At 51.9% G+C, this 11,137-nt stretch overlaps 1 protein-coding gene across 2 annotated transcripts in view; it reads right to left on the bottom strand.

Annotated features, from left to right (window-relative positions):
- Nucleotides 1-3,686: 3,686 nt before the first annotated feature.
- DNAJB5 (DnaJ heat shock protein family (Hsp40) member B5) overlaps nt 3,687-11,137 on the bottom strand; it is an 8,022-nt gene continuing 571 nt past the window's right edge. The window contains exons 2-5 of one of the 2 annotated variants that reach the window (XM_024763071.1): nt 10,428-10,572; nt 7,831-8,075; nt 4,170-4,771; nt 3,687-4,027 (exon numbers count right to left, since the gene is read on the bottom strand). In XM_024763071.1, the coding sequence (XP_024618839.1) occupies nt 3,794-4,027; nt 4,170-4,771; nt 7,831-8,075; nt 10,428-10,572 (1,226 nt within the window). In that variant the 3' untranslated portion in view covers nt 3,687-3,793. The remainder of the gene's footprint in view (nt 4,028-4,169; nt 4,772-7,830; nt 8,076-10,427; nt 10,573-11,137) is intronic. The other variant, XM_024763068.1, reaches the window with a different exon arrangement.

The raw sequence follows: 11,137 nt of genomic DNA, 5'->3' as shown, positions 1-11,137 counted from the left end.
GTATAGCCTGGGCTCCCAGCCCTATGTTCCAGTTTCCATTTTTCTTAGAGAATTTCCTATAAATAATATTTGGAACCAACTAAAACACCACCTTTGAAAGAGTTCCATGTAACACTAGTGGGTCCTGGCCTGCAGGATCCAAGAGTTTCTGGCACTGATGTGGCCTCAGGGCAACTAACAGACAAATCTCAGAGAAGGAACGATCATAGACTTTCACAGCCCTCTGTGTTTATGGGCCAAGTCAGCGATGATCTAAGAATGATTGGATTGTGGCACCTAGGAATTTTCTATGTGAGGGACCCAGCAAAGTTCCAGTTAGAGAATGACCTAGGGAAGAACCTGAGGCATAGCCTGAGAAAAGGCCCCAATTTTAACCTGTCAAGAAATTCAGAAAGCAACCTAGTGAAGGTCTTGAGGGACCATTCTTCAAAGGAGATAAAAAGTGACTTGAGTCACTCAGGGAATGGATCAGGAAATGACCTATCAATGTGTTTAAAAGAGAACCTAGACTAGAAGCAACTGGAAAATGTCCTGAAGGTTTACTTGGGCAAGAAGCTGGGGCAGACCTATTAGAATGTGATCCCTATAGATATGTATTGTTCATGGCTTGCTGCCGAGTATACTCTAGAGTCCCCCTCCTGGAAAGTCCTATAGCCACTTGGAAACTGGATATTTGGTTTACTCAGTGAGTCAAGAACACTGCCTGAATACCTCTTGGAAGCTTTCCTTCCTTGATCCAGGCATTAGACAAGCATTAGTAAGCCCAGATTATATGGTTTGGGGTATGGTAGAGGTAGAGCTTACCTCTCAAGCTCCTTGAATCCGTAAAACTGTTTAGTTTATAGAAACTCAATCATGACCCCTTCCTCAGTCCACCCTTCTCTCTCAGCCACCCAGCTGTGCAGTTGATTTGGTTTGTTTGAGGGATGGCTAAGCCGAGGTTGCTTAGCTGTTTGAAAGAAACCCCGAGGCAGGATGAGGGACAGGCTGATCATAGTTATTATATAAATGAACAAATGATTGTCATAGTACTGTCATACAAAATTACCCCCTGACACACACACAACTACTATAAAAGGATTCAGGGGCTTGATCAAAGTGAGATAACCCAATAAAGACCCCATTCCCCAGGACCTGGCTGAACCAGACTTTCCCCCAGTTTCTTTACTATCTTGATTTTTATATAGGTGTGTGTGTGTGTTTAAGGTTACACAGGTATTAAAGGACCACAAATCCCGCATGTAATCTCCAAGAATGATAAGGCTCAGATTGTAGGCAGAGCTGCAAGGCCAACTTCAGGGCTTTCTCATTGAAGTGCCCCTGGCCTCTAAGGTCTCATAGTCTATCCCCAGAAAGTATTCAGTGGGGACATGATAATTTCCCAGATCCCAGATCCTCCTCATCCACAGGGAGGTCAGAGGGAGCAGTTTGGCCCAGCATACCTAGATCCCAAAGCTTCAGGCCTCAGGAAAGAGCTAGGGTAAGAATTTAGCCCTGGGTGAAGAGAGGGACAACCCTAGGAGACCTGGAATAGGAAAACACTGAGTAGAGGATGAAGGATTAGGGATCTCCCTGCCCAGCCTGGGGGATTTGCAGACATCCTTTTGAACAGAAACCCCTTGGTTTCTGCACTGGAAGGAACAGGCTCCACCCAAAAATACCTTGAATAAAAGAATGAGCTTTTTTCATTGGTGTTGTCCCAGGATAAAAATCAAGGGCAGGAAGATCCCTGTTAAAAGCCTAGACCTTGTCAGCCTCTATGTGGAGCCCAGGTACAGGTGAAGGCAGAGTTGTCTTCATAGCACTGGGGACACTGAAGTTCACAGTAGGGCATGGCTGTCATGGGCCTGATCCTGGAATAGAATCTGGGAGGAAAGTCAGCACCAGGAGAAAGTCCAGGCCCTGGCAGAGCCTGCAGGTGAGCATTCCTGCGACTTCAGGGCTCCTCCCTACCCAGATCCAAGGAAAGTGACAAGGGCATCATGCAGTCAACACACAGGCCCTGAGGACCAGTGTCTCAGCAGGGACAGTCAATTCAAAGACCTGGACAGACATCCCTGGACAATTTAGACTTAAGTATCAGTAACAGTGTTCATGCCTCACAGGAATCCTGTGTCTTCAGCCAGGCCCTGCTAAGCATGGGCCAAGGATGCCAGGTACCTCCAGCCGCCCTCTCCACTTGCCTCAGGCTCTGTCTTTGGGAATGTGTCTCTTCTAGTCAGCCAGAAAGTCCTCCTCCATCCCTCCTAGGAGGATAATCTCTCTTAAAGGAAAATTCCAGTCCATGTAGAGAAAAATCTATTGATTCTCATGCTAGCACATCCTTAGAGGATAGTCTCTATTTCTCATAACCCAGGATATTTATTCTTTCCAAATATTTTTTGTTTCCTCTAATAGCTGAGTGATATCTTCTGTCTTTGCTGTGTTTTGGGTGTATATTTTGGAAATTCTGGGAATCTGGGCTTAGAGGAAGGAAGGAGTCAGCTTCACCTTGTATCGAGGGCTGCTTGGGCTTCTCAAAGGTGAGCGGGGCTCAGGAGGGAGGCTGTCAGTGCACGTCCACCCCTATCACAGGTTCGTTGCTCCTGCTCAGATTCCATAGTTTTAAAATACTTTATTTTTTCCATAATACTGTCATTACAAAAAAATACAAAAAAACTACTATAAAAACATTCAGGGGCTTGTCAAAGTGAGAAAGCCTAAAAACCCCACCCCAGAACATGGCTGAAGCAGTCTTACCCTAGCTCCTTCACTATTTGATCTTTACACAATTATGGGAGTGAGGTGGGGTCACACAGGCGTCAGAGGGCTAGAAATTCCCCCGCAGCCTTCATGAAGGGTAAGAAATAAGTAGCTTCATATATCACAGAAATGGGATTTGGGAGTTTAGGGGTGGCTAGGCCCTGAGTTCAGAGGTGTGGAGAGAAACCTGTGACCCTGAATCTCTTGGTGGGGAATAGCTGCCACCTGACCCAAAGCCCTTTCCCTTCCTGATGAAGGCTAGGAGACAGACCCTGCCCTCCACCTCTTAGACTTAATACAGCAGCCCCCGCCCCTTCCTCCACCCTTGCACACTCTTAAGAGCAGCAGGGAGGACAGTACTTCCAGCTCTGCAGAGTCTGGGCAGGGGAGCTGTCAGGGAGGCTGCTGAGGGCCCCTTCACCTCCCTTTCCCAAATGAAAAGTGTCTCGTGCTCAATGGCCTGGTTCATGGGTTATGGACCTTCCCTTCCTATCTCAACCCTGGAGAGGCACACACAGCTCTAGGTGTGTGCTTTGTGTGCATGAATATGTGTGTGATAGCCTTGGACACTGTGGACTTGGGGGTGGGACTGGGGTGGGAAAGCAGTGTCCTTTTTATCCTCTTCCTCCCCCAGTGGGAGGAAGCTGAAGGGAAGGGAAAGGAGAGGTATTAGCAAAGCTGAGAGGGGAAGGAGGACATGCTATTTACAGGCGTGGACAAGGAATCTCTATATCTTCAAGTAGCACTCAGGTCACTCTCCAGCCACTGGAGTGGGAACTGGATTCAAAGCTTGTGACATGAAAATTAACCCCTGGTCTGGGCTAGCTCTCCCCACCTCCCTCCCACTCCCCCAAGGCAGCCCAGCTCTGAAAGGGGTCAGGGACAGGAACATTTTCCCTGAAAACCAGTGGGGTTTTTTTTGTTTGTTTGTTTTGTTTTTTGCATTTAGAAAGAGTTGCTAGTGTCCAGTGGACATCAAGCTGGGTGCACAATGGGTGGGGTGAGTGTGGGGCTATTGCTGTGGAAGGCTCTGGGCTGGCTGGGGCAGGGCCTAGGAGCATGGTAAGTGCTGCTTAAGGATCTGTCTTGTCTGTGGTGTTAATCTATCTGGGAAGCGAACTTTGAACTCAACAATGAGGTCTCCCCGCTGGGTGGGCACCTTGGGGAAGGGAAGGCCCTCCCCACGGAGTCTCTTCACGGTGCCTGGCTTGATGACATCATTGCAGGGCAAAGGGATCACTCGGCCATCAATGGTGGGAATGTTCACGGTACAGCCACACAGTGCCTGGGGAAAATGAGACAGAAAGTGAGGAAAAGGTAGGGTAGAGTGATTGGGAAGGGAAGAAAAGAGAGAGTGGGGAAAGAATGTCTCCGTCACCTCCACCCCCCACCCGATAAAACCACACACAATCAGATCCAGGCCCCACCTCCTTGAGGCTGATCAGGGCACTGTAGAGCACGTTGGTGCCATCTCGGCGGAAGTGTGCGTGGGGCTTGTCTTTGAGCACAAAGACGATGTCAGCGGGGATGTTGTCAGGTGTGGCATCGCCCTCTTTGGGGAAGGTGATCTTGGTGCCTTCCTTCCAGCCACGCTTGATGACAATGTGCAGGATCTTGTCCTCGGTGCGCACAGTTCGCCCGTCAGGGTTGAGGCGCCGCCTTGTGATCTTCATGCGTTTGGTGGAGCCGTGGTAGATTTCCTCCAGGGACACCCTCAGCTCATGCACCACAGGTGGGTCCTGCACCTTGCGCCGAGAGTACAGTGGTTCTGGGGCTCGCCTTGGACCCCTACTCAGCCCATTGAACCCAAAGCGGCCAAAGGAGCCAAATGGGTCCTCATCTTCATCCACGTCCATGTCATCTGGGTCAAAGCCACTGAAGGGACGAGTGGAGCGAGTGCTGGCAAAGAAGATATCGAAGGGGTTGGAGCCGCCAAAGAAGGAGGCAAATGTGGCGTGGGGGTCCCCATGAAAGGTGTAGTGAAAGGAGCCACTGGAGCCCCCTGATGAACCGCCGCCGCTCTTCAGGCCTGGAGGGAGGAGAAGTTAGGGGCAGTATGGCTGGTCTCTGCCCCACCCCACTCTCCTCCCCCTGCCCTCTAGCTCCTAGTTCATGGGCCTGGAGGAAGAAGCAAGCTTTAACTCCCACAGAGAGGGCTGGCCTAATAGAGTAAGAAAAATCTCTGGCAAGATTTCTACTCTTAATTATATGTTTAATAATAAGGCACATCTTGAGGTTCAAAGAGGCTGAAAAGCTAAGACTAGAAGACTGGTAAGATGTGACTTCCAGTACTGTAAACTCTTCCATGTACCTGTGACCCAAAGATGTCTCACAGAGCCTTGAATGACTGGCCTGGGGTCACATTACAAGTCATACCTGGCTCCCGTATCTTTGCTTATCTCCAAAGACAGGGAATGAGGCAATCAGACAGAATTTGACCATACAGAGGGGCTGTAAGTGACCTGTCCCAAATAAGGTGGCAATACAGTCCAGGAGGAAGTCCACTCTCACTTTACTTCTTTTTTTTTGTTTGTTTGTTTTTTGCAGTATGTGGGCCTCTCACTGTTGTGGCCTCTCTCGTTGTGGAGCACAGGCTCCGGACGCACAGGCTCAGCGGCCATGGCTCACGGGCCCAGCCGCTCCGCGGCATGTGGGATCTTCCCGGACCAGGGCACAAACCTGTGTCCCCTGCATCGGCAGGCGGACTCTCAACCACTGCGCCACCAGGGAAGCCCCCACTCTCACTCTACTTCTAGCATGGTTTCCTCTTTCTCTGACTCGTGCCCAAATGGGAAATGAGGAGGGCCCCCAAAAAGCAGGAAAGCTTGGAGAAGAGGAGCTATTTCTCTACAAAAAGTTTTCAAATTCTTTGTTCCCACACTCAGGGTTCACAGTGTTGCACAGCTCCAGGGGTTGCCATTCACACATTGGACAGACATAGATTGCAATGGGAAGGGAGCTCCTTGGAGTTGTACAACACCAAGCCTTATACCCCATATCTAATGTCAGAGCAGCCAAAAAGGATGAGTGAGCTGGCACACTGCAGGTGGTGACCCCAGCTACTCTCTCTCAAGTCAGGTTCTGTCTAAGGGGCTCAGATTTGTGGGGGCAGTCTTCAAGGGGGATGGTAGTGGTGGTGATTGGAGTAGTTGGGGGGCTTGTGTGGGAAGGAGGGAGGAAGGGGATTAACACTGAGAAATGATCTAGAATATATAGACTTAGGGGTGGGGCCCAGGCTTGGGGAAGGGACTCTTCTCTTTGAGGGCTTTATCTAGAATTTCATTGGCTGTGGAAGCCTGAGCCTAAATTAGCCTCTTACTTCCTGGGACCACAAGAGGAGATTTGGGTTTCATTAGAGAGGCCAAGTGGCAAGCAATTCAGTGACTTGTGACAGCTGCCTCTTCACCCTTCCCCTAAGACTCAAGGTCTGTTCTTTCCTTTTATTGAGGGTCTGATTACCAGGTGAGTTCAAGAAGCTTGGCAGAGCTCAGTGAGAGAGGGAAGTTGGACTGATGAAGACAGGAGGGGGTGACTTCTCTGCAAGGATTCCTGCTGTACCACTACCACCCCCCATTCAAGCTGGGAACAACTTGTCCCCAGGGAGGGCTGCACACAGAGTCTCTGTGCACAACTGTTCTCGCTGGCTACTGGGGAAGGGGCAGGGCAGACAGAAATACAACCCACATTTCCAAGGCTGCTTCTCCCTTCCCAGGCCCTGGATGTCTCCTTAAGGTTGTGCTGCATCCTCAGGAGCCCTCCTGGGACGTAGATCTCCATTAGAACTGGTGCCTGGACCTAGGGCATGAGCTTTGCCCTTTGCTTAGGTTTGGTCATGCAGAAAGCGGAGGTCTCCCAGCTCCTACCTTCTTCCTAATCAAAGGTGAGGCCGAGCAGAGGAATGAGTGCAATTCCTAGACACGTCACATGGTGGCATGGTATCTGTACTGCTTCCCTCTTCCCCACCACTACCCCTCCCATCCCTCTACCCCAGAGAGAAACATTTCTTAGCTGAGAGAATATTGGGGATTCCAGAAGATGCCTGGTGAATCTGGGAATTGGCAAGTCTAGTAGGTGAGGAGGGAAAAACGGAAGGAACTAGTGGCATGGAGAATAAGAAGAGGGGGTTGGGAGGACTGGGGTGTACAGAGGACAGAGCCATGGAACATAAAGCAAGGAGGAGGAAAGGAAAAGAACATTCTTTTGAGCACCTGCTTTGTATCAGGTACAGTATATATCATTAGCCCATCTAATTTTGAGACTAGAACAGGGGAAGTGAGGAGGAGAATGTGGAAGAAAGGTGGATGCCACTGGGGAGGAAGGACAGTTCCTCCTGGAAAGGAGAGTCCTCAGCTGTGACAATGTCTCTTAATATAGCCTGACAGGTGCTTGTGGCTGGCGGGTGGCAGGCGGCCCTGAGGGGCAGGCCCAGAATTAGCAGCTACATCATGCCCGTGGGATGTGCTGGGAGGAGCCGCCCTCTCAGAGGCTTTATTTGGACCTTTCCTGACACCCTGTGCGTGGCCACCAGCTACCCCAGGAGGGGGCAAGGTGCCAGCAGCAGTTCCCCTTCCACTCTTGCTTGGATGCCTGCCACTTCCTCAGGGAGTCGAAACTCTACCTCTGTTCTGCTGGCCTGAAGTGGGCAGGAAGGGGGCAGGGAAGGGGACAACCATCTCTAGCTCAGAGCTCCAGTGGTTAATTCCCCGGCTGCTTAAGGGCCAAACTTTTCTGCTGATGACTGTAAATGCGCTGTCCTCAGAGAGCCACACACTCAGCCAATGAAGAAGCGGGGACTTCAGGCAGGACTAATAAGGCTGGGAGGGAAAGAAGGGTGGGGAAGGCCTCTGGCTCTAGCTTTTCTAAGGCCTTAACTTGAGGAGGGAGAGGGGCAGAGAGAGGCGGGGAGAGCTGTGGTGAGCTGAGGCTGGGTAGTGGGTGGTCTCTTCTTTCCTCTGGATGTCAGTGCTGGGAACACTTGCCTCCCTCACCTCCTTCTCAGTTTCCAGTTCCCTGCTTTGAGAACTGGGTCACCCAGGACCCCAGACAAGGACAGGTGTCCAGTATCAGGCTGGAGCACTGCCCTCTTACCTTCCTCCCCATACTGGTCATACAGGCCCCGTTTCTTAGGGTCACTCAGCACATCATAGGCCTCTGCGATCTCCTTAAACTTCTCCTCAGCGTTGGGTTCTTTGTTCTTATCTGGGTGGTACTTCAAGGCCATCTTCCGATAGGCTTTCTTGATCTCATCCTCATTGGCTCCCGACGGGATCCCAAGAATCTTGTAGTAATCCTTTCCCATCACAGCCACTGGACCGGCACTGGTGTCCTTGTTTCTGAAAGAAACCAGGGCCAATCCTTGATGCCTCTGTTCCCTTCTACCCCGGTCCTGTTCCTGATGATCCTGCAACCCCTAAATGACTCACTGTGTAACTTTCAGCAGGTCATGCCTGTTCTGTGGGCCTCTGTCTCCCCATCAGTAAAATGAAGGGGTTGGATTAGATGATCTCTTCCAGCTCTGACATTCTAGGATTCTGTGATTCTTTCCTTAGCTCCTGGGTTTTCCCAACAGGAAGCTGGGGGCTGTGGCCCACTTTTTGGGGCTATTCTAAGGCCCAGGTCCTTGGGCCAGACTGAGGACTCCCACGAGCCCTGCTGAGTGAGGTGGCACCATGGACTGACAGACCCACGCACAGAAGCTGGTGAAGATCAGCGTACTGGGTGAGGTCACCTGAGCATCGTGGTCTCCTATGCCATGCTTCAGGCATAGTGCCCAGGCTAAGAGCAGCTGGGGCAGTGGCCCAGGGCTGGGAACAGGCCTGGGTCTTCAGCCAGCTGCCTTGGCCAGCCAGGCTGAGTCAGGGTGTGTGTACCTGAATTCCTCTCAGCCACTGGAGACCCCAGGCCTCCCTGCCCCCGCTCCCCAGACTGTGCTAAGCCTCACGTGTGATTCAGATTAGAGGATGACTCACAGCCTTTGGTTACTGCTGTTTCTAACCCTCTCATTAGCGGGGCGGGGTGACACCGTCCTTCCCCCAACCAGGGCAACAGTTCCCTTTAGTCATTTCCTGGTGTCTACACACAAAACTGTGTGTGAAGACATGTCTGTGCCACCTAAGCATCAGTGTTAGTGAACAAAAGCATCCTGGAGGTAGGGCTTTTAAACCTTAGTTGTTAGGAGACAATTGGGCACTAACCACCAGTTCCTTAGTACCTTCCCTACCAGTCCCTCCCTCTTACCTGCCTCAAGGTTTAGCATCTGGCCCAGTGCCAGGTCCACACTCCTCTGATAGGCCCTGACTTGCTGGGTGCAGGGCCATTTGTTATTTATATGAGGGAGAAACACAGGACTCTCATTCTTTCACTCTAATCTCCCTCCATCAATGTCTCTGTGGTGGATAGAGGGAAAGGCACTTTCCTGTAGCTAGAGCTAGTAGGGGGAATGGCCAGAAGCCATTCTCTAACCCATCTGAGACTTGGCCAACCCCTGCCAAAGCCCAGAGAACCGGAGTCTTTCTAGCAATGTCATGGGCTGGCAGCCACAGCTAAGGCCTGCCTTTTCTGCCTCTGACTGCTTCAGAGAGATTACAGGGTGTCCTGGCAGGAGTGAGGGCTGTAATGGGTTAGGGGAGGCCTCAAGGCCCCAGGTAGACAGGGACAACAGCCCTAACTCCTGCCCCCACAGGGCCTGTTACAGGTGGCTGGGTTGACTCATGGTTCTGGGAGTCACCTCACTCTGACGAAGAGAAGGCTCCATTAGGGCAGGCACTCCCCCTTTTCCCCTACCAGCATGTCATGCCTGGTGGGGGAGCCTGTGGCTGGGGAGGCAGAGAAGAAAGGGCATCTGGGGGAGGGCAGCCATTTTCGGAAGCAGCAGTAAAAGCTGTCTGAGAGGGAGTTGGGGGTGGTCTGCCGCCATCTCTGCCTCAGCCCACACCTTCTTTCCCCCGAAACTGGGAAGGAACCCTAGCACACCAAGAGGGTGCCCCCAGAGAACTGTAGCAGCTTTTAGGCTGAGGGCGAGTGGAATGCCTTGCCAGTGCTTTCAACCCTCCCCTCACTGTCCCTGCATTACCTCTTCATCCGGCCAGTTTCCTCCCTTGCACCCCTGTGCTAGCTGTTCTAGACCTCTAATTGTTTTGCCTCCACAGACATAGGGCAAGCTCTTTCAGGAGTTGCCTTTTTTCCTCCTTCTTTCCTCCCTCCCTCCCCAACCCACAAGCCACGTGTTGGAATGACAAAGGAGCCCCATGGCATGGCACTGCCTTTGATGGAGAGAATGAAGAGGATGTTAATGTAGAGGCAGGACTAAAAAATAAGAAATGGCAAGGGGGACTGGTACAGGGAGGGGGGATGGTTGATACAGAAAATGAAGTACTGATGGAGGGGGATGAAGGATGACAAATGGAAATGTCTGAAGTGGCAAATGGGTTACCAGTGGGATGTAGAGAGTTGAAATACTAGAGGAGGTGTTTGTGGAAAACGGATGCCTGAAGGGTTTGGTATAAGATGAATGACAAGGGGTGCAGTTCATTCAAATGTAAGGGTGGGACAGAAGGGGGGTTCTTATACATAACTGGGGATGAGACGAGGATGAGATGGAGGAAGCGGGTAGGCAATGGAGGGGGATATGACATGGAGAATTTGACTCGGTATGGGTATGAGTGCCCTTCTCCAGAGGGACTTACCGAAACTTTACAAACCCATTCAGCGTCCACGCTCGAAGTTTTAAGGGCTCCAGCTGAATTTTAAACATCAAGCTGGCTAAGAAGTCTTCTCCCCAGAAGTGTGGGAAGCTCCGGAAAGCGCCTCGGGCCTGTAGTGGGGGTGCTGCTGGGGATGGGCAGGAGAGCACTGTGCGCTTAAACATGCCCAGCCCAGCCCCTCACCTCTGATCGCTCCACTGGAGCCTGCTTGGAGAGCTGCAGCTCTGGAAGCCGCCTCCTCAGGTTCTCAGAGGCACTTGCCCAGCAAGGCCTGTCCGGTGCAGCAGGAGCTGGACCTGATCCCCAGGTGTGGAGAGTGAAGGAATAGGGTCCAGCGGTCACCTGCTCTCAGGTGCAGCGATGTCTGGCTGATTGTGAATGGCTGTATGGCTGTGTGAGAGTAAGGCTGGCAGTGCGAAGAGTGTGTGCTTGTGAGTGGCAGCGTGTACCTCTGACAGGTGTGATTGTCTGTGAGGGCCTGAGAGGCAGCGTGTTCTTCTCGCCTCTCTCCCCGGGGAGGACCAGACCCCAATCCCCAAGAATCTACTCAATGAAGTCACTGACAGGGAGTCTCCTCCCTCGCAGATGGGCGGGGCTGGGCGGTTCACCGGCGCTGGCTGACTGGGCTGGCTCAGAAACGCCGCCCCGGAACCCAGTGCGACCCGGCCCGACCCTCCCCCGGCTCAGAGGAG

Source organism: Neophocaena asiaeorientalis, unplaced genomic scaffold (assembly GCF_003031525.2).
Source record: "Neophocaena asiaeorientalis asiaeorientalis breed wild unplaced genomic scaffold, Neophocaena_asiaeorientalis_V1.1 scaffold449, whole genome shotgun sequence".
Classification (NCBI taxonomy): Eukaryota; Metazoa; Chordata; class Mammalia; order Artiodactyla; family Phocoenidae; genus Neophocaena; species Neophocaena asiaeorientalis.
The sequence above is the reverse complement of the archived record's forward strand: the minus strand, read 5'-3'. Positions and strand labels throughout refer to the sequence as shown.